A 23,955-nucleotide genomic window follows, 5' to 3' on the forward strand; every position below is an offset into this window, starting at 1 on the left:
CTTGCTGGTAATGTTTTTAAAGCGTCACTATGAAAGCCAAGAATGGCGAACTCACAGCTTTGGCCCCGCACGAGTACTTGGCAGGATTACTAACGTATCCTACCGAAAAATTAAGAAAAGCTAATAATCGGAAGCGAGGGGGGGGGGACGGGGCAGGGGCGGGGGGCTGTACTGCCGCGAGAGTTAACGTATGGCCACCACTGTGAATTAAAGCAAAGCAGCAAAGTGACACGTGGTACTTTCAAAAACTTTTGAGCTGGGAAGGCGGGAGGGGAGGGGCTATGCTGAGAGTAGCGGTTTTTGACAAAGCTACAGGGGGCTTCGTATTAAAAAAAACACACACGCATTTTTAATGGGTTCAGGGGAAATCGCAGAACGCCAAATACCGGAACGCCTAAGACCGGAACTGCTACTTCCTCGGATCAACTCTCAGACTCGCTTCTACTTTCATTAACAATTAGTAAGAAAGGAGGCGGAGTCGCACTTTCGTTTGTTAGGGAGAGAAACCTCCCCAGTTTTGCCCTAGAAGTTTATTACCCCCAGCCAAAGTAACTCGCTCCCTCTTTTTAAAGCCAGTTCTGGTGCAAAATCACGAGGGGGAGGGGAGAAGAAGTCGAGGGAAGGATGGAAAGTATTTCTGGGTTGTTCTCTCAGTTTCTTTATCCTCCAACGTTGGTAAGCTGGAAGAATGAAGAGGAAGCATTCTGTTAAGTTAAAGGTATCTCAAGAGTTTAAATGTTTTAAAACAGAGGGTGTCGTCCAATTTTTCGATCTTCCGTTTTATTACATCAGCTGATGCATCGATTCTTTGCCATCTACATAATTTCCACCCGTCCCTCTTAGCGGGGAAGAGTTTTAAGGACGAGGCTCCCAACTGCAGACGCCACTTTTTTTTGAAGTCGCGGCAATATTCCTCTTCCTTTTAATGAAGCTTCTTCCCTCCCTTCCCGCCTTTCTCATCTCCCAAGAATCCTTGGCTAAAGCGTTTGTAATTTTTTTTAAAAAATCTCCCTCTTTCAGCCGCTTCGCTTTAGCACGCCTCCCTGTTTATTTTCCAGCTTCGAGAGTGGTTGTCTTCCTGTTCCCCACCACCGCCACCCTTTTTAATATTTTGCACGGTGCCAAGCTTGGGAGTTTTCGCATATTCGCCTCCCCTTTTCTGCAGCCTCCCTCCCCAGCCCCATCAGAGGAAATATTACAATGTTGCAAGCTGACGTAAGGACATTACAAGGAAAGGGCTACATTTCGGAGTGTTTATGAAAAGCTTCGGTACTGTACTGTCACCAGGGGGCATGCAATAGAATGCATTTCGTCCAACATTTGGGATAATGATCATTTAGAAACCACTACGACCAAAACAAAAAAGAAAAGCAAGAAAACGGGAAAAAGAACGAGCGAGCGAGCTTTCAGAGAGCTTTGGAACCGGCGCCAGGCAGAAGGAGCCATGCAGTCAAACTTTCGGGAAGCCTTGGGTATTTTTTCTGACATTGCAGCTCGCCCTTGAGGATCGCTCACTGAATTCTCCGGATTTTGTTTTGCTTCTTCCCCCACCCCCCCTCCACCTCCACCTCTCCCGCCGTCTCCAGGCCCGGTTGATTCGCTTTGCCCGTGGCGGCAAAGGAGGAGAGAATCGAGCGAGCTCCCCAACAGCGAGGAAGCCGCAGCAAAACGCCCTGCCTGCCTGCCTGCCTGCCTGCCTGCTTCTCTCCGCTGGCTGGTTGGCTGGCTGGCTGGCTGGCTGACTCCCGCACGGCTCGCTTGCCTTGGGATCCAGTGTTGTTTTGAAGGGAGCTAACATGGCGACGGTGCCCGTCTATTGCATCTGTAGGCTGCCCTACGACGTAACCCGCTTCATGATCGAGTGCGACGCCTGCAAGGACTGGTTTCACGGCAGGTAACACAAAGCGATCGGGCCTTCCTCTTCCCCCCTCCTCTCCGCTCTAGGGCAGAGATCCCCCTTCCTATCGCTCGGGGCCTTTTCGTCTCTTTGGCTCGCCAGGGCAGCAGCAGCGGCGAGAGCGAGCGGGAGAGCGAGGGAGAGATGGTGGGTTCTTGGCTGCTGCTTCTGCTCTGTGCAGTTTTCCAACAGGCCTTTTTGGAGAAGAGGAGGAGGAGGAGGAGCCACTCTCTCGTTTCCCTCTCTTGTATTTTTTTTGTGTGTGTGTGTGCGTGTGTGGTTTTGTTTTTGTTTCGTAAATTGTCGAGCCCGGGCATACACAATGGACTCTCTCTCCCCCCCCCGCTCCCGGGGCTCTGGTGTCAAGGGGCTGCGGGTAGTGGTGGTGGTGGAGAGAGCTATTGTCCTTTACTCGGGGAGGGACGGCGGGCGGGCGGACTGGCTGACTGACTTGCTTGTGCTAAAGGGTGTTTCTAACCCCCCCCCTTTTTTTTCAAATTATTTTATTAGCTCCCGGTTTCTGACCCGCTGCCACCCTGCCCCTCCCCCGATCGGGGTCTTATTGGGAGGGTCCTATGGGGAGGGTTAAGGATTTAAGGTTCGATACTTCCTCCCCTCACTTTTCTCCAGAGAAGGCATGGAGAGAGCAGAACCGGAGGCGGGGAGGGGAGGGGGCAAGGCTGAAGAAAGCGGTTCCACAATGTCTGGCTAAGAGAGAAAAGCCAGACCCGGGAAGGATCCCTATGGAGTAAGCGGCAACCGCAAGGACCGGGGCAGCTGAGCCCGTGCTCCGGGCGGTCACTTGTTTCGCGCCTCCTGAGGGAAGAGGGAGACTTGGGGGAGGGGGGGGGTGTTTCCTCGCCTACTGGGCGCCGCGATTTGGTCGAGGAGCGCGCGGGCCCCGGAATGGCAGCTTGGAGCGAGGAAGCGGAGAGCCAGGGCTTTCCCCTAGAGCCGCGGCCACAGAGGGCATTCCTTGTTTCGCAGGCTGCCGGAGCCCGGCCGCTGACGCCGCTTTCGCCTCGGTTCTGGACTCTTATGGAGCGAGCCAGTCCACTCCGCCAAATAGTGGAACCAGAGCCCCCCGCCAGACTCGCCCCGAAAGGTGGGCGGAAGAGAGCTCAAGAAAGGCGAGACCCCTTTTTGGTCTTCCTGAGGTAGCGCTGTTTTGTGGAAGCCACCCCCCACCCCCGGTTGCCACGTCTGCCTCTGACGCTTTCCCGGTGGCCCCTTTTTTTGTTCCTGTTCCCGAAATGAGATATAAGGGGTGGTGTGGATTCTTCGACCCAGTCGGAGGAGACAGCTGGGGAAAGCTTAATTCCCCGGTCAAAGCTCGGGCTGCTGTCTCCTGGGCGGCAGACTGTTTTAATTCGCCTTGTCCACCGTCAGCAGCGGAATCTGAGACAATGTACGCGGCAGGGGCTTGGAAACTCCCTCGGCCACCCGCCAGTCTCCTTGCTTTTGATTAGTATTTGATTTGTGCAGGAGGAGTGTCCCCCCCTCCCCGCGTCTTTGTCAGGCTTTCTTGGTGCTTTAATTATCACTTCACCTCGCCTTGTTTGCAGGGACGCTCTGGATATGATCTGGCTGATCAACCTGATCTTTGTGCCTCGCGGTGGCGGGGTTGCGTTGCATGCGGAAGGCAGACGCGTCGCTCATTTAAAAAAAAAATATGGAGCTGCAGGAAGAAGAAGAAGGGGAAGGGACTTCATTCAGCTGGATTTCCTAGGAGTTCGGCCTTAGGTCGTTTGCAATATATAGGTCTTGTGGAAACTAAGGCACCTCTGATGGAAGCCGGTGACACTGAAACGATTCGGATCTGTTGCCTCTAGGTCCGAAATTTAAGCTGCCGTGTGAGGCTCTTGGTCGGCTCTCTTCTGATGCCAGTCGGCAGGAGTTTAAAAGACTTCGGTGTTTTGTTTCGAGTGTGTTTAGGGCTTTAGCCGCATGGACGATGAGAGGTCTCCGATGGTTATAATCGTTATAATGGTTATAATGATGGTTATAATTCTATGGTTCACCGCTGAACATCATTGCAACTTGCACAAGGGTCTCTCTTGACAGCAGCTGAGCAAGGGATCAAAAGCAGGTTGACCTTCGGGAAACTCAATTTGGAGTGCAAGGATGGTTGCCTCCCCTCGGAGGAATAGACAAGGTAGCTTTAATTAACTGATGAGGATGATAAGGGTTGCTTTGGTTATGTTGGATGCTTTTGCAGTAGTTTGTTTACTTTAGGGTTTGCCCATTGGTCTGGGAATTATGAATTGTGAAAAACCAGTGACTTATATAAAATAAGTCACTATCAGCTTAAAACTGGGCAAATTTGGTTATAATTTATTGTGAATGATGCACAGAACAAAGTTGTACTTATTCCTTCAAAATCATCCAGCTTTAAAGAGTTGTGAGAATAAGTCCTGTACTTGTATGCAATCCCTAATAACTGTCTTCATCTCTTTGGGGAAGAGGATGGTACTCTCTCTCACATACACACCATGAGTTGCTAAGGAATAATAGTTTTTAAAAAATCTGAAAGGACATTTCAGTACTTGATGCTGAAATAGTAAATAATTTTGTATACTATGAAAACCTTTCTTCAAATAAGATTGATAATAACTCAGTCCAGTCCATTAATTTCAGTTGACTAAGATACTATTATTTATGCTTTTGAGCCAAATTGCTTAAAATTAGCCCATTTATGTTTGGTTTATGAATCATAGGAGAGAGTATTCCTCCTAGGAACAAGCAGATCTTGTCTTGAAATCTTTAGTTGCACATATGTAAGTATTTGAAAAACTATAATTCAAAGAGTATGCTGTAATTAAAAATAGGGTATTGTTAGACTAGTGTATAATTTTTTCCTTTTTAACAATTAAAATTTATTTCACTATAACTTTCCTTTGTGCCATCCATGCATTCAATTTGCCAACAACTATTAAAAATATTATAACATTTTAAAGAAAATAGTTCTGTATTTAATACTCACAAAACTTTTTGCCTCTGTTTAGTTGCAACTGAGCTCTACAGAGAAATATAAAAAAGATGAGTGACTGTTTAGGAATACTGAAATAATGCACAATTGTAAGTTGAAAGCCTTAAATAATGAATTATGTTCCCTCCTTACTATGTACATGATGCAATATGTGAATGCTGTATATTTTTGAGTTCTAAGAATTAAAAGTTGGATAATTCACCTATAAAATTTAAGCATCCATATTTATTGATATATCTATCTGATTTTAGGGTAGGGGAGAGAGAGAGTAGATCCATTATATTGTCTCACCACCCATTAGTTACCTTTTGCAATAAAAAACAGCTATTAAAACAAACAAAAATACATGGAGAAAAGACTTTTAAATAAGATGTTTGTGAAATAATTTTGCTGAGTAATTGAAAACCGGGTAGCATTCAAAACAAATGTACAAACAATACATACATAATATTGTATAATGACAACATTGTCTTGCCGTTATCATTTAAGAGAGGAGCCTCTCAAAAGGATATCTATATACACAGGAAGGGGAAAGTTCAAGAGAGAACAAAAAAAGTACTGCAATAAAGTTTTCCTCTAGAAAATAGGATGATTTTCATTAGCTGAAGTTTGATTATATACAAAATCATAATAGCTAATTGGTATATGACCAATTTAACTGAAAAATAAAAAAAACCTATTTGGAATGATACATTTTTAAAATGTGCTATCTTTATGAGCTATAGGTAAATCCAGCATTATGTTTATATTAATTCAGAAAGTATTGTTTGTGTGTATTTATGAACTAAGATTTGAAGTGTGACACCTTCAGTTCTAAATAAATGCAGATATATGTTTACACCATTACATTTCAATGGATTTCACCAATAATCCTAGACCAATAATCATGCCATTTTGGGAACTGTGATCAGTTCTCAACATATCTGGAGATTACTAAGCTTTTTTAAATTTTAAATTAATTATTGTTTTCATACCTCACACTAATGGTTTTTTAAGTTTTGATTTAACAAGATGTGTATAGATTTAGCAATTGTTTTACATATGATTCTACCTTTGTGTATTCATACTCAGTAGAAAATACTTTTCAGTTGAAGTGTATAGGATTATGCTCTTAAATATCAATACAACTTATCACATCAGGTGTGAATCTGGATTTAAAAATAAGACAATATAATAATGATGTAAGCATTACTGATGCAATCATTAATTATTCCTCATATAATGTGAAAACATTATTTGTTACCTAGTGTCTTAATATTTTAGATGGCAGATAGCTCAACTACACAAAACAACAGGGAGCAGTCCTATTAAGGAATCACTTTGGAGTTGCAGGTGTCATTGGAAATTGTGGTTTGGGCACTTTTATCAGCTTTAGTTAATACCGCCAAGTGAGCTTATTTTGGCATATCTGCTGATATTTAAGCATCCTTTGTCTGGATTATTGCAATCTATGGACTATGTGATGGTCTTTGGCCTTGTGTAGTAATTTCAGTCAGCCTAACTTAGGATGGTAAGGTTATTGCTTTCAGACTGAGAGGAATTCTTCAGTTATTTAACGCAAATCTGTTAGCCTTCACTTTTTTAAGTGTTAAAACTGTGGAGGATGAAATGCTGCCCTTGGAGGTGGTTTAATTTCCATTGCATGTTGACATGGCATTAAATAGAACCTATGTTCCATACCTGAACACGTGTCACCCAGTGACCACAGGGAAGATAAGACAATCAAGTGATGTACGGTAATTTGTGTCATAATCACACTGCGAAAATGATGCAAATAATTTGCATCAGTTGCATCACAACATTACCGATTAAATAATTTGTATTATTTGTACAACGAGATCATGAGGAATGTGAAGTCATTGTGACTTGTGGCTCATGTGCCTATCCCTATGTAAAAAGCACCTGAAATTCCCATAATTATCCCTCACAACTTAAAGATTCTGCCAAATGACATGGATTGCTGCTAAAGAGAAGGCCTCTGCACTGATGACATGGCTGTCTTTAGAAGCTATACTGGTATCAAAATGTCATGGTACAAATGAAGCAGATTGTGTAATTCAGATCATTTGTTCAGTGTCATGATACATGTGATTCACTTGCTTCACTCCCTCAAGATAGTCATGAATGGGTACTCTGACTATCAAATGATCACATCAGAGAAATTGTTTGGTAGTGATAGTTGGGTTTTTTGTGTGTGCTTGTTAAAGATGTTTTCTTTTGACAATTATTTAGTTTTTTAAAGTGCTTGTATTTTCTCATTTTGCATGTCATACTTTTATTTTCATTTTAATTGTATTTTTCTTAGTTTGTTGGTACTATATTTATATTCACTTATTAGCATTTTAGACTGAATATGTTCTGGTCTGGAAAACTGTGTATTATTTATGAAAAATATTTCATAAAATAAGATATGGGAGAAGGAATCCAACAATGAATTTCTTTTGAACAATAATGTTTTACAAATTCTAATCAGTATAATTGTAGAGTAATTAATATTCAGACTTTCAAAAGAAATAAAATATCTTGAGCCATTTTGGTAAAGATTCATGTCATTTTTACTCATACATTGTTCAAAGTAACATTCTTTCCTCGTGTTGAATGAGCTTATTCATCATGAAAAGGAACAGTTTTCTATAATTTTACAGCCTATTTTGAACAGCATTCAAAACATACAATATGATTTAAATAACTGAAACAAATAGAAGTATAAAAAGCATATTTGTTATGGAATTGTAATGGTAATTTTTAAAGAAATCCATGATGTTTTGACAAGTTATAGGCCATGGATAGCAATGAAAAAAAAATACACTAATGAGTAACTATTTCATGAAACATTGCTAATTTATTTATCAAACCTTGTTAAAAATGAAGGGATAAAGAATCTTCCCATTGTAATATTCATTTTGAAGATTTTAGGACATTATGAATTTGAGTAAGTGGCATATTTTCTATATTTTCAGAGGAGTTCTGAAACCTGCTCAGTGCTGTTGCAGATCTCTTATGGAGGGGAAAAGCTTCCTCATTCTACCCCTTTTTTTACTCAGATGAGTACACTTTCAAGCAAAGCACTGAGTTGTAGTTCTTTGTTGTATATTATTATTTCAGGTGTAAAAACTTGTTATGTAATTGGTTACAGATAGTCATTTACTTATGATCATTGGTATAATGACCATTTGAAGTTACAATGGCATTGAAAAAAGTGACTTAAAACTGGTCCTCATATTGATGTAATGTCCCCAAAATCATGTGATCAAAATTCAGATTCTTGGCAATGAGCATGTATTTATATACAGTAGTTGCATCATCCTGGGGGTTGCATTATTGTCATTTATAACCTTCCCAGGGGGTTTCTGACATCAAGGTGGAAAGCCTTATTCACTTAAAGACTGCAGTAAAAATGGTTTTAATATTGGGCATGACTCAATTAATCACAGCATTGCTTACCGATAGAAGTTTTGGTCTCAATTTTGGTTATAAGTTGAGGATACCTGCATAATGCTTTTAATATTTTAAATATTAAAAATTAAAAAAAATGTTAATTAACAATTAAATTTAGGTATTTAAAAAAATACTAAGACTACAGAGGTGTTATTCAGCAGATTCTGACCAGTTCTGGAGAACTGGTAGTGGAAATTTTGAGTAGTTCGGAGAACCAGCAAATACCACCTCTGACTGGAGATTTTACAGTATCTTTCCCCTGCCAGGCCCTCCAAGCTACAGCCACAGAACCGGTAGTAAAAAAAATTGAATCCCACCACAGTAAGACTATTCTAGTTTGATGTAGCCATTGGCCTAGAAACCAGGAGGTTCAGTTCTAGGCGTTCTTTGGATATGAGGACCAACTGGGCAATCTTGGGCCTGTCTCTTTCTCAGCCAAACTTACTTCAACAGAGTGTTTGTGGTGAAAATAGAAGGAGGAAGATGTGTTGGATATGTTTGTTGCCTTGAATTATTTGTAAAAATAATAAAGGCGGGACACAAATAAAATAGACAGATAGATAGATGATAGATAGAGTTAGAAAGAAGATAGATGATGATAGATAATAGAGAGAGAGAGAGATGATAGACAGATGATGAGAGAGAGAGGGAGAGAATGAATGCATGAATCAGATGATACATGGAAACCTCACACCTCCATAAAAGTATCTCTGTGCACTACTAAAGTTGGAGAACCTTTTTTTAGTCTAAGAATCAAATTGAAATATAGAAATACTGCTGAAAACATCAGTCTAATAATGGATGTCATTAAAACCAAAATGTTAAAAATTAAAGCATAATTAGAGGTAAATGAAAAATGCTGATGATTTTTCCATATCATTGTACTTTATAGGTTTTGGATAACATTATGATGGTTTGAAAAGTAGTATCTAGATTAAAGCTCTTAGTTTCCAGACATTAGTGTGTGAGTAAGGGTAAAATTAGCCTTTGACGCTGCTTATGATGTGCTGCCCAAAATGTGCTTGAGCTAACTGTCCTTACTGTTAACATGGAATGATGCTTGTGGTGTGATTAATTTATGCTGGTAACTTATTCTCTGTCTTACTGAAAAGCATTATGTGAAAGTCTGCTTGACCAAAGCTGTCATAAGCAGCAGAAGTCCACATCTTCGGACTCTTCTGGGACATAGAAAATTGGGACTTGGGATGTAAATCTTGGAGAACTTTTATTTATTCCATCTTAAAGAAATTACCTGGCAAAAATTATGACTTTTATTTGACCCTTTTCCTGGCTGACCACTGCTTTGGCGTTGCTCAATTTTGTGCTTCCATACATATCATCTGCTTTTTTTCAGATTTGGCAAATGGTTATTAATGCCCTTTCTTTTTAATTTTAAAATATCTCTATTCATACTTGTTTTATTTTTAGTTTGATTTCTGGCCTAGTGGCTGTGATAGAGATTTGAGCTCATTCAGATTGATTGGAATGGAAGAGGAGTAAACAATAACAGGCATTAATTAACAGGTGAAGTGAAGGAAAGAAAAAATAGATATGTAATGTGCTCATAAACCGAGAAAAAGGGGAAGTATGTACTTCAGTGGTCTGATCTTGTGAAATAGGGAAATAAAGATGTACTAGGTTATAATGTCCCCAAAGGTTGAAATGTATGTCAGCAAAGGTGAATGGGTGACATCTGAATTGAAAGGTTCTTGGTTTTCTTGAGCTTGGTTTTGTCTTGCAGACATTTCATTTTCCAAACTAGGTAACATCACCAGTGTGACTGATACGTTAACCTAGTTTGGTAATGAAACGTCTGCAAGAAAATCAAGCTCAAAGAGTATTGAGGACCTACAAATATTCTCCTGTATTGACATCTAAATTATTGTGATGAAAGTAGGAATTCATAGGCTGATGATAATTGTATGTGGGCACTCTAGTGAACAATGAGAATGGGAGAAAGAACCAGACATGAGTTTTGGGAGGACATTTGGAGATACAGAAATTTTGCCTACTCACAGGGATGGTCTTGTCATTGAATGTGGATTGAGGTGATGTGACATTTTTAATTCTGTGATTAGCCTTCTTTAAGCTGCTATTGGTATAATGGGATAGGAACCCCAATAAGTACATTAAAAAAACTCAAACAAGCAAACACTTTGAAATGTAATCTAAGAGGACAAAATTATCTTGTTAACTGACACTAATGGATAGATGGGAAGAATTAGAAACAACGTAACAAGTGAGAGATACTTGTTAGTTTGACTATTCAAACTCTTTATGTAAAGATGTAATATGGATCCAGAAATTCTTCTATATCCTGTAGGTATATAGGATTGAAGTTTGTAGGAATATAGTGATGATAGAAAATGTAAATTTAAAGTCCACATATTTTTGCTTTTCTAACAAACATTTGTTCTGTATGTATAAAACATAATTACAACAAAGTTGGGAATGGAACAAGTTACTCAAATTAGAATTTTATGCATGTGTAGCAATAAAGTTAAAGAATAGGACAGGCTTTATAAACTAGGAGCTAAGGTAAGCTTGTAAAAATTGTATAGAAGAAAAAAAAAACATTTTGGAAACAAAAATGTCTCAATTATCAAAGGAACATTAAAAAAGCACCTGTAAAAAGAAGCTGTAAAGTGCTGTGAAGTGGTTTATAAGTCTAAGTGCTATTGCTATTGCTATTTTCTACTATAGTGATTTTTCTCTAGAATTTATTGTTTATCTTTAAGCACTCACCAACAGGTCCCTTTAATTGTAGGCCACAATGCCCCACAACCAGTTTTAAAGGGCACAGTCTTATGATGTTGCATTTGTTCCATTCTTAAATTACTTATAGTTCCATTTTTTTAAAGTAAAGTTTTCTAAGCCAATTTTTTTTCTGTGGCCACAGCCTGCACTGTTGCATAGCTGTTCATGACCTTTTTGTTTGTATGCAAGAGAAATCAGGTCCCTGGTTTCTGCAGGGACATCTGCATACATAATGCCAAGACCCAAACTTTGGAAAGGACTGGTAAAGCATTAAACTAGAGACTATCAATAAAGGAGAATATTAGTAGCTCAGGGTGAAATGTGGGGTCCTTGGTGCTCTCTGAACTTGGTTGCTTTCTTGCAGAGGTTTCATTACCCAAACTAGGTAACATCATCAGTGACAGTTACCCCTGTGCTTTCAGCATGCTAAGCAACAGTTGAGTCAAATTGCACTATATCTGCAAACTACACCTGCAATAGCTGAGGCAACCACATTTTTCTGCTTTTAGTACTGGGAGAATATCAATCCAATAAAATATAATAGCATTTCTGGTTAAAAATAAAATAAGTCTTTAGTTGCAATGTGCCTTTATTTTAGCCACGGTTTACTGAACAAGCTGTAATAACTCGATCCAAAGATAATAAAGGCAAACCATGAACCTAATAATATATTAATCCAGCAAAGAATATGAGGTTTTATCATTTGACTATTAAAACATCTAACAAAACAGGTATGACATCTTCCTGCTTGCTTTGTACTGTATAACATCAGAAACCAAATATTCCAATCCAGGATTTACGTTTGAAGCTATAAATGCAACTTATTTATCATTTTGACAAGAAACATCATCATAATATAATAAACAGAGTTTCATAGTTTGCAAAAGTCAATTACTTAAATTTGAAGTATAAATAAATTGGGCAGGAATCTGTTTTTAGTACAGCAAATTATATGAATAGCTGCTTGAATGTCATTATTTATATAGTTTTGGGGTTCTGTTTTGATTATAGTAGTTGCTGCACAGCATACTTAATTGCAGTTTTCATTTTAATCGAATGTTATTTTGGATTGGATTCTGATTAATTCATATTTATATTCCTATTTTTTAAAATGCAAAATAACTTGCATATGTTAATAGTTTTTAAAACCAGTTTTTCCCTTTGCGGTGGCAAATTTGATGCATGTCTCTTTAAAGATTAATATCATTTTCTAAGAAAATAAATATTATTTATTCCATTTCTATTTGGCTCATACACCAGAAAGCTGGTAAAGTAGAGTCAGATTAGTTGGTGGCTCACTATGAGCTTTTTGCAAAGTTCTCAATGGATAACATACTTGGCATGCAGTGTTGGGGCACATTACAAAGTTCTCAATGGATAACATACTTGGCATGCAGTGTTGGGGCACATTACTATGTTGTAACAACAAAAATTATTCGTTGTATTCTTGAAAATCTTTTCAGCTTGTTCACTTTAAGAGTGCAGATATGGTACCTAGAGAGGTGATAACATTTGCTCTGTTGACTCTCTGTTAAATCAGCTAGTTCAGAACTTGTTTATACTAAGAAAAATAATTAAGTTTAGGAGGGATATATTCTTATCAAAAAGCCCTTCCTTAACCCAAATAATCCATCAACTGGTCTCAGATTTCTCATTTTTGTCTAAAGTGATTAGGAATATTGAGTTTTTACATCTCCAAATATATTTGTATAATATTAATTATGTTGATTCGTTTGATTTGAGCATTTGCTGGCATAAGAGGTTGATGTTACTTTAATAAACTTGAGGAACAAGATGAGATAATGTACAGCCTTGCTAGTTATTCTGGATCTTTAGTGGTTTTAAATATTCTCAACCAGGATATCTTCCTTTATTTTGGCTGTCTGGTAAAGCTGTATTTGGTGGTATTAAGTGATACTAGCCACCATTATTTAGCAATTAGTTCTTTCACATTGAATATTTCATAGAATTCCATCTTGTCCTCTGTGGTCCAATATCTTCATGAAACCACTGAGAGAAGACTTCTAGAGTCTTGGAATAAGGTATCATCAATATTCTGATGACACCTAGTTCTGTTGGTCATCTAATTCTAAAGAAGTAGTTTATTTTCTTTGCTAGTACCTAAATCTATAGTGGATTGGATAAGGATGAACAGTGAGGAAGCCAGTTTCACTTAACAACTGCCTCACTTAGCAGCTGAAATGTTGAGATCAATTGTCATAAGTCAAGGACTATCAAGTTGTTTTTTATGTATGAGTGAAAGTATTGGTATTGACCTTTAGAGATCTAAAAACTTGGGGCCTGAAGGACTCCCAAAATCAATAGGAACCTACCCAGTTCTCATAAGATCATCAGGAGATGCTCTTACTTTCTGAGGTCCATTTGGACAAATGAGAAAGTTCTTCTGCTCTGCCCTTCTACAGATTGTGTTATCCCAGACATTACATAAACCATTACTTTTAAACTTTTAGGGAAAAATAAAGATATTCCCCTTTGATCAGGCCTTTTCAAATTCAATTCGTCATGCATAATTTTGATTTTTTTTATTAGATGTGATATAAGGGTTCAGGTTTTGGACTTGGAGTGGAGAGACCCAGGTTCTAGTCCAATCCTCAGCCACTGAACCCCCAGTTGATTAATAAATAAAGTATTATTAGACCCTTCCCTTAGCAGAAAGGTGGGATGTAAATAACAACAAAATTTCCATAATTTGAACAGCTGGATTTGGCCTTCCTGATAAAAGATTCATGACAGTGGTTTTTAAATATGCAAAAGGATCTTATGTAAAAGATATAGCAAAACAGTTCTGAACTACTTCTAAAAGCAAAATTAGAACTCATACTTGGAAAGAGCAGATTTTAACTTACCACTATAAAAGCTATGATAAATGTGAAAATGAAATAAAGCTTGGCTTTATTTGGAGAAAGGATAATGTAGCAATATCCTACACTGAGTAGGAAGTTGAACTGGATACTTTCCAGAATTCTTCCATATCTGGTAGCATTTTGGCCTTCCCCTTGGCCTAGAATTCCAGCTCTGGAATATTGCAAGAATTGTGGTGGAGATTGATGGACATCTACTAGCTTTTAATAATAGAAGGAGCAAATGTCAGACTGCCACCTAATTGATTTTTTTAGAATGGAAATTGAGCAGAAATCCTTTAAAGTTGGGGAAAGATGTTATAGTATTTTAAAGCAAGATATATATTTTACAATGTAAACAGATCTATATTTTTCCCCATTTGGGACCTGTTTTCCTGAAGTAATCAATTGATAATCACACAGGTTTCCCGCTTCTCCAAAACATAAGGTCTTTATTTCCTATGAATGAAAAGATAACAAACTAATAGTACCATAGCATCAGTCTGTTTTTGATTATTATAGGAGATCGCTATGTAGAATGTGGATCATAATGACACCATTAGTAAAATAATTGCATGAAGTCAAGAGCATATAACTAATATAAATGTAAGCAGAATACTATGTGTAACATACAACTATGTCAATTAATAGTGCACACGTATCTATTCTCATAATTGTAAAAAGTTGGAGCTTTTATTTCAGAACTGGATTAGTAGGAATCCTGCACGTGCCTCATCGTTTTTCTAAATGAAACATTTTGCACCACTTCCACTGAAAAGCAGAATAATTAATACAGCAAGACAATCTATAGTTAAGACTATCTATAGTTTTAAGACAATCTATTGTTAAGAATGGGGCTTATTTTAGCAACATTTCAATAACAAAGACAACAATTCAAGTTAAATACACAATGGTTTAAGTTCATTACATGCAAAATCAAGTGAAGGACAGACCTTGGGAACAAAATTCATTCTTAAACTGGGGCTATATATATATTTCCATCCTTGCAGCAGCAGTTTTGTTAATTTTATACAGTTGTGTATGGTTGCTTTGAAATAGCATATTCTCCATTGACATACTGAAAAGGGGCATCTCAGGTAAGGTAATTCATCAGAATTTTTCAGAATTCTATGGAAATAAGCAACATCTTGATGAATATACCTTAGTTGCATTGACCCCAGTTTCTTTCCATGGAAGTTATAGGAAAGGGATCATTCTCAGTCTAAAGACCAGTGGCTTTCTGTGATATCTCTAAAAGTTTTTTTTTTTTTAAATAGCTTTAATTGGACCTCCAGTTCTGTGTTGCAAGGTATCCATAAAATTCCTTTTTCCTACAACTTTTCCTTTTATTAAACAATATAAATATAATATTCTAAAGTAGAAAGTGTTTTAATATTTTATTTGGAATTTCATACATTAACTGAAAAACTATATTAAAGTCTGTTAGAAACTGCAAATAAATGCAGTCATTGGAATGTCACTTTCATAATGTGTTAGGGTTGAGCCATTATAACTTGTAAAGCTCTAGCGATCATATTCCACATTATTACATTTCAAGGAACTGTGTTTTCTTATTTTTTTTGTTCAACTTTTCTCTAATATCAATGGTTCATAATATGATTAAAAAAGAATTTGAAAAGTTTGTCTCATTTCCCCCCCAGTATGTGAATAAAACTTGTCTAGTTATTACAAGTAGCTAATTTGTTATCTGAGATTTTGTTTTGTATGCATGATCAAAACTTTTTTTTTCATTACTTTTGGTATTTCTTTTAAAAGGTATTTTAAAAGGTATTTTCTTGAATTTACCTTGTTTAGAATTTATGCAGCATTGTATATTATAATCTCAAATGGATATAAAGTTCAGTTTTATTACATCCGCACAATGTTTAGGATATAGGATTTTGTTTATATAACTAAACAAGGTTAGGTATAATTAGTATGTAATTTTATAGCATTTTTTTGTTCAGATAAAGTTTTAGGATATAGAGAGTGGAAATCTTTTTGTAGATCAGCCTTTAGAAGAGTTTCTGTATCTCTATTTAATATTTGCAAATTAGTGGACCAGGAAATTCTCTCTACAGAAAACTATATAGAGCAGGGGTGGGCAAACTTTTTGGCTTGGGGGCCGCATTGACTTTTAAAATTTGACAGACGGGCTGGGTCAGCACAAGATTTTTTGGGAATCGCCCCCCCCCCTTCCCCCCCTTCTCCTCCTTCCCCTCCCCTCGGAGGCCCCCTGAGTCAGGAGTTGCTACCGCTGGCGCGGCTCCGCGCGGCTGCAGTCCCGCGTTGCCTCGGGAAGGGAAAGGCAAAAAGGAAGAGCCGCGGCGGTGCTTTGCAACGGGAGCAGCGGCACCGGAGGCTCAGGCTCAGCGGCTCCTGGTTTTGCCTTTTCCTTCCCAAGGCAACGCGGGACTGGAGCCGCGCGGAGCTCCTCCGGCGGTAGCAACTCCTGACAGCCCCAGCCGGACACCTGAGCGGAGCCCGGGCGGAACTGCCTGTTGCTGCTGCCGAAGCACCGTCGGGTCGCCTCGAAGCAGCCTGCCCGCCCACCGGGCTTCCCCTCCGCCGCGTGGCTTGGGGCCAGGCGCGAGCGCCCACGAGTTAAAAGGAAGCCGAAAGTTGCTGGGAAGTTGCTTGGGTGCTGGGAGCAGGCTTTTAAAGTGCTGCCCGAGCAAAGTTTAAGCAGCCCGCCAGCCCACCGGGCGGAACCCTTCCCGCTCCTTGGCGGGAAGACGCTCCAGCCTGCAAACTTTGCCTTTGCAAAGTTTAAGCCTGGAAGCCCCGGAAACCCGAGCAACTTCCCAGCAACTTTCGGCTTCCTTTTAACTCGCAGGCGCTCGCGCCTGGCGGAGGGGAAGCCCGGAGCCTCCTCCAAGCAGTCCACCCGCCTGCCCGCCAGGCTTCCCCTCCGCCGCACGGCTTGGGGCCAGGTGCGAGCGCCCGCGAGGAAAACGGAAGCCGCAAGTTGCTGGGAAGTTGCTCGGGTTTCCGGGGCTTCCAGGCTTAAACTTTGCACAGGCAAAGTTTGCAGGCGGGAGCGTCTTTCCTCCGAGGAGCGGGAAGGGTTCCGCCCGGTGGGCGGGCAGGCTGCTTGGAGGAGGCTGTTAAGCCTGGATTCCCCAATGGGTGTTAAGGAAAACAAACTAAACAGAATGTGCAGCGAAGTCAGATAGGAAGACTCATCATTTTATTATCTTTACCCAAAACAGTTAGGGTAAAACAATGTTATCCCTAACATTGGCGACCCGGCGGCGCTCCGGGTTTCCCCTCCGCCGCGCGGCTCGGGGCCAGGCGCGAGCGCCCGCGAGGAAAAAGGAAGCCGGAAGTTGCTGGGAAGTTGCTCGGGTGCTGGGAGCAGGCTTTTAAAGTGCCACCCGAGCAAAGTTTAAGCAGCCCGCCCACCCGCCGGGCGGAACCCTTCCCGCTCCTCGGCGGGAAGACGCTCCAGCCTGCAAACTTTGCCTTTGCAAAGTTTAAGCCTGGAAGCCCCGGAAAAAAAGGGGGATCGGCGGGGACTCACCTTCGGAGAGGTCGCACTCGAAGGTGATTTCGAACTCCCAGCCGAGGCCTTTGCAAAGTTCTTTTCTTTCCTACCCCGAGAGCGCTCCAAACTGTTTTGCAGCTTTGGGGGCCATGCGGCACAGGGCAATACGCCACGCCCAGCGATTTTTTTTCAGGGGCGGGCCGGATTGGACAGACCAACGGGCCGGATGTGGCCCGCGGGCCGTAGTTTGCCCACCCCTGATATAGAGTGATAACAAGTCCTGTGATATTTGTAATGCTAAAGTGAAATCTATAAATTGTATGAAGTTCATTATTTCTGTTAAATGAGTTTTTGATTAAGCTCATATCAGAAACTCCCTTCAGGCGTCTTATACTTCAGTAATTTAAAACTACTCTCAGCTGATGAAAATTATGAAAGTGTGTGCTCTGTTTAGATGTAAAATGAAATAATGCATTCTGACATATACCCAGATACCCTGTAAAGGCCCATTGTGCTCTGCCTTTGCCATAAGGCAAGGCAGAGTGCAAGTTGAATTAAGGGAAGGGAGGGTATCTGATGCCACTGAATGTAATATGTAGTGTGTGTGTGTGTGTATGTCAGGTTTTTTCTTCAAGACATTGTGCTAAGTGTGTACAAGGTTTGGAGGATGACACTTGGAGATACATGCTACCTATTAAAGTATTCCTGTGATTTGAAAAGTGACAAAAACTTCAGTAGAATTATCAGCTGACCAGGATGATACAAGTAAGCCTCGACTTAACAACCATTCGTTTCATGACTATACAAAGTTATAAAGGCACTAAAAGTGATTGTGATCAGTGCTCACACTTAACAGCCATTATAACGTCCATGATCACATGATCAAAATTAAGGCACTTGACAACTTACATGTGTTTACAATGGTTGCAATGTCCCAGTCATGGAATCACCATTTATGACCTTTCCAGCTGACAGTTCTCCCCCCTCACCCCCAGCACTTCATAGTGGTTTGATACCTACAACTACATTAAACAGAAATATTGTACTTGTTTTCTCTTTGTAGTATTAAGCTGAGACTCAGTAACTTTCAATAATAACAATGCCATTTTTCAATGTTGCTGTTCCTTTATATTTATTACAATTCATTCTGTAGAAAATACTAAGAATGCAATGTGTTCATGGGTGAGAACATCCACAAGCTCTGATTTTATCTCTATTTGTCAAACATATTTTTCTAACAAGAGAAAGGTGATGCCTCTAGGCTTGGAAAATCTCAAAGTGACATCACACACCCATTACAGAAATACAGAAATGCACCATCAATCATCATAATAATAATAATAATAATAATAATAATAATAATAATAATAATAATAATAATATTGTACAGTTTAGTGATAGAACACAATACCATACATAATGCCCCTCCCCAATAAAGACTCATTTCAAACCTGGCATCTCCATATAAGCTAAAAAAGAGTGTATCTGAAATATTAATGAGTTGCTGTGTATGAGTAGACCAGAAGAAGAATTACACGTATCCTCTTTTATTAAGTAAAAGATTTTGTCTGTTTTTGAGAAATGTTAAGAAAGTGCATGAAGGAATTACTGACATCAAGGAAATGTGCAACTAATGTGAAGTTGCTAAGAAGTAAATGAGAGCAAGGATGAGAAGAACTAGAACGAAGAGAAGGAAGAGGAACTTAAAGTAGTAGTCATAGGTAAATGATTGGTTTGTAAGTAGTGTTGAAAGTTATGTTGAGTAAGGGTTGGTTATCATATAGAACTATTGTCATATAGATAAGTTTGTTTAATAGTTATCTAAATAGATAAGATTATATAGAATTATATAGAATTATTCATACATATTTCATAACTACTTTTCTAACTGTTTAATTCTGTAACTAAAGTTATATTTTTGCAGACTATTACCTTTTAACAATGATTTTGGAGTCCTACTGCTGTCTGCAAGTTAGTATGAATTATCACCAAGGTATTTCAGAAGATATTAAAGGAAATATTTAGTAAATTATCAGTTGAATTATATAATAGTACTTCAGATTGTGGAGCTTTTGGAGAAACCCTTAGAACATCATATAATGATTCCAAATAAAGTCAATGGACAACATCTACCTTGATTTTTTGGTTTCTGGCACTAAAGAAATGGAGTAGTATCTAAGAAGCCATATTGAAAACCTTTCTTTTTTCCCTAGGATATAACTCCTTCTTAGGATAGCATTCCATCATTACTTAAATGAAAAAAAGAAAGAAAATTTAAATGCAATGTTGTGATTAAAGTGTTGGTCTGGGATTAAGAAGACTAAACTTCTGATCACACTAAGCTGTAGCACCATTAGCTTTAACGATATAATTGTAATAATAAAATGTTTTTGTGGCTGTATTATCCCAGTGAGTTCTGGTTATCACTGAGTAATCCCAAGGCACTTTCCCTCTCTTTACTTCACAGACTCTTAAAAAAACCCTACAAAACTTAGAAAAGTGATCAGCTGAGCCAACCCAAGTGCTAATACTGTATGTACAGTAGCCCTGCTGCTAGAAATTTGGATCCTGTATTTTTTCTGCCTGGTGAACAGAACAGAAGTGACAAGATCTAGCAATAGACAATACTTGCAGAAGATTATCTTTGTTACCATATACCTTTTAAAATTGTAGCAGATTGCTAGCTGAGGATTAGAAGACAATTATGGAAGGGAGAACTGTGTTTTCTTCCTTACTTCCTTTCTTCGTGTTGCTGTTATAATAATGTGCTCAGCAGAATTTGAATTGATTGTCCCTTGTTCTCTTTTCTATGGACTTTAAAAAAAATCTAATTCTAGAGTGTAACCGGAAGACCTTACTTTAAAAATTCAGTTTGGTTTGATAAAAAGAAAAAAAAAAAGACAATATGTTAAGGATGCAACATTTCATTAAGATAGTTCCTTTTTGCCTTTGCCTCTATTTTTAATTTTATTTTTAAGAAGAGAAGTTCAGGTACAGAATAGGGTACAACATTTCCTTTATTCAATAAACAGTAACAATTTGTACTGCTAAGAGACACAAAATGTGTTTCTTAGCCCATTGTCTTTAAAATGCATTTGTTTCCATTTCACCTGATGTAGACTTCCGGGATATTGGTGTGTCCTAATGAAGTCATTCTGGACACAAACCCTTGTGTAGTGCAATAGCTCTGCCCTCTGTGCTTGGAATACAATGAGATGTGAATAAGGTAGCATAATATTGACATGATGCAATAGATTGGGTCATTTTATGTACTCAGTTGATTGGACCTGCCTTTTTGACTGTTGGATTGTCAGTATTCTCTGCTTAGTGTGCCAGGACCTGACTTCACAGCCTAGGATAGAAGATCTCCAGCTTCCCTAAAGTTCAAAGACCTATTGGCCATGCTCACATGGTTTGGGCTGTCTGCTGAGATAATATATTGGATTGTGGCTGCTGCACATGTTACAGCTACTTGATTCACAGGTGACAACTGAGCACTAAGTGGGAAACAAAAATAAATGAGCCCCTCCTAAAAAGCCCCACCACCACAGTTGCTAATCTTCCTGGGCATCCTATACACATCTGCAGTGTCAAATATCTTATGTTTTATTATGGGAAAACTTCTTTGCAAGTGAAACTTAGTATAGAGGGAGATGTTTGATATATAAGCTATCTCCCTGAATGGTGTATCAGGAAGTCTGTGGTATTGTGGTGTTTTAGTTTTTAAGTGGCACTTCTCCTTGAAATGGCACAATGTGTTTTTCTAAATGTAAATTCTAATCCACTTGTCTGTGACAGGATATGAGGAGCTGGATGAAAAAATAAGAACATCTGTTATACCAGAGCTAGTCCAAATGCACATCTTTTTTTGTAAAAAGTTTTTTATTTTTTCACATTTCAAAAACATATTTTTTAGTGAACAGCATAATTCCAGGTTTTCACATTTCCATACAAACATGACCTTGGTTACATATTCATCTTTCACATTTGATTTCATATCCTATCATTACATTACACATTTTCTATAAATTTTCTCAAATACTTTTCTCAGACTTATTTTATATATTTTCTATTCATTTCTTAACCTATTTATTTTTACTTTAAATAATTCTCATATCTTCATATTCATTATACTTTATACTTTTATCTGTCAGGTTTGCAATTTCCTTTCATATTCTTATTTCATCATTTCAAAAATTCCATCCCAATTCAAACAATTCAAAAAATTTTCCCCCACAATTACCAATTTGACTGTACCACCCCTTTACCTTATATATCATTTAATTGACTCCTCTTTAATTCCCAATAATAATTGATGTTTTAATTATCACCTAAAAAAATTAATAACAATGATCTCCTAACAACTACGTAACACATATGCATTTTAGGCCGGATTCTGCATAGTACTTTCCCCTTCAGTTACATCAAATCATTAATAATTTCAATTAAGTTAATCTATTCAATTGATCATAAAAACTGATGTTAATCTTTTTACAACAATCCTCATAATTAATTTCAACTATATTCTTGAATTCATTAAACATAGTTAATACACTTATCATAGTTTCTCTTTTTCACATTTATTCCATTTATCTCTATGTATAATTTAACAAAAAACAAGTATTCTAATAACAAGAAAACATCAATTCCAATCTTCATTTTAAAAATTTATATTTTCCTACCTTCTACCGTGTTTCTCACATAATAAGGCCGGGCCTTATTTTTGAGCCCAGAAAAACGGCTAGGCCGTCTTTTCAGGGGTGACTTAATTCCCCCCTTGCATCCTCGCCACCAGCCGCTCCTAACGGGCGATCATGGCCAAGCACAAAGAGCTCCCTACTCCCACCTTTGCTGCAGACACCTTTGGCACCCGCCGCTGTTGCTTTCCCTTCTGCCCATTACGCCGCCACATTTGGAGCTGCCGCTTCTGTGATTGGAGCGCGGTCGCCATTTGGAGCTCCAAACGCGAGTGGCAGCTCCAAACATGATGTGGCGATCTTTTATTTTGGTCCACGCAAGTTCAGGCGAGCTGACCAAAATAAAAGATCGCCCACCGTCATGTTTGAGGTTCGCATTTGGAGCTTCCGCCGCCGTTTGGAGCTCCAAACAGCGGCAGTGCTCCAAACACGAAGCCGGTTGCTAAAGAGCCAGAAAGCAGCAAGGGCGCCAGATGGAAAGGACAGGGTCGCGATCACACGGAGATGCCCAAAGCGCAGGAGGGTGAGATGGAGGGAGGACGGAGTCGTGTAATTGACGCAGAGTGAAGGCAGTAGGACGACTCTTCGGGCGGAGTGTTGCTTGGGACGCATGCGCTGCAAGGAGGGAAAGGCGAAAGCTCTTTAGCAAGGCATCGCGGTCTCCTCTCTTGCTTGCTCTGAACTTGCGCGGACCAAAATAAAAAGATCGCCCGCCGTCATGTTTGGAGCTGCCACTTCCGCGTTTGGAGCTCCAATGGCGACCGCTCCCAATCACGGAAGCGGCAGCTCCAAACGTGGCGGCGTAATGGGCAGAAGGGAAAGCAACAGCGGCGGGTGCCAAAGGTGTCTGCAGCAAAGGTGGGAGTAGGGAGCTCTTTGTGCTTGGCCATGATCGCCCGTTAGGAGCGGCTGGTGGTAAGGAATTCCGGCCCGCCGGGCGCTCCTAACGCAAGTCTCCCGCCCTTCCCCCTTATTTTGCATATTTTAAAATAGGCCTAAATTTGGGGGAGGGGCTTAATTGATTTTATGCCCAAAACACATGCTGGGCCTTCCTATTGGTGGAGGCCGTATTGTTGGAGAAACACGGTAAGTAATTTATTACTTCAAATACATTTATAATATACCACATTACCCTTTCTTAATCCTTATCCATTATTTCTATGTCTTTTAAATAAACAATTTCTTTTCATTTTTGTTCGATTTCCATATCTCTTTACTTCCTGGTTCTTTTTCTTATTCTTTTTTCCTTCATTTTTCCCCTCCTTTTCTTGCTCCAGTTTTTATCCCTCTCCCTCTTTAAAGCTTTCTTCTGTAATTCCCTTTTCTGCTGTTTCCTTTTACTTTGTTTGGTTTCCAAACATCCCCCTTTTTAATTGCCTCCTCAAATCTCCAAGTTTTAATTCCCATTCTTTTTCCCCTTCACTTTAATATTCGTTGCTCCAATTGTTCATTGTAGATGGCTTCTTCTTTAATCAACTCCTCCCCTTCTGCCACTTGTTGTTCTTCATACTCCAGAATCGCCATTTCTAACTATTGTAAGGCAAGACAGCACAACTCACCTCTTTCATGTAACATTTCAAATATTTATGGATTTTTTTAATGACTTAGTCCTGCCTTAGAGACCTGCAGTGGTGTGCTGTTATTTTGGCAAAGTGATTCTGTAATTTTGATTAACTCTGCTCCACCTCTCCATTTGTAAATAAAACAGTGTACCACAAAACTGTAGAATAGTCCAATGAAATCAGGTTCATGAAGAGTTTAATATGTGATGGAGATATTTATTAAATATTAAAATTATTTGTGAAATTGGCCTTTGTTTCTTGGTAATT

The 23,955-nt window shown here is 39.1% G+C and overlaps 1 protein-coding gene across 2 annotated transcripts in view; it reads left to right on the plus strand.

The window, feature by feature from the left end:
• Positions 1-596: 596 nt before the first annotated feature.
• Positions 597-23,955, plus strand: part of PHF2 (PHD finger protein 2) — a 151,088-nt gene continuing 127,729 nt past the window's right edge. For both annotated transcript variants that reach the window (XM_087954804.1, XM_026677200.2), the window contains exon 1: positions 597-1,894. In XM_087954804.1, the coding sequence (XP_087810930.1) occupies positions 1,797-1,894 (98 nt within the window). In that variant the 5' untranslated portion in view covers positions 597-1,796. The remainder of the gene's footprint in view (positions 1,895-23,955) is intronic.

The sequence above is a fragment of the Notechis scutatus genome, chromosome 2, assembly GCF_049901735.1.
Source record: "Notechis scutatus isolate UNSWTSFEM ecotype Mainland chromosome 2, rNotScu1.2, whole genome shotgun sequence".
Classification (NCBI taxonomy): Eukaryota; Metazoa; Chordata; class Lepidosauria; order Squamata; family Elapidae; genus Notechis; species Notechis scutatus.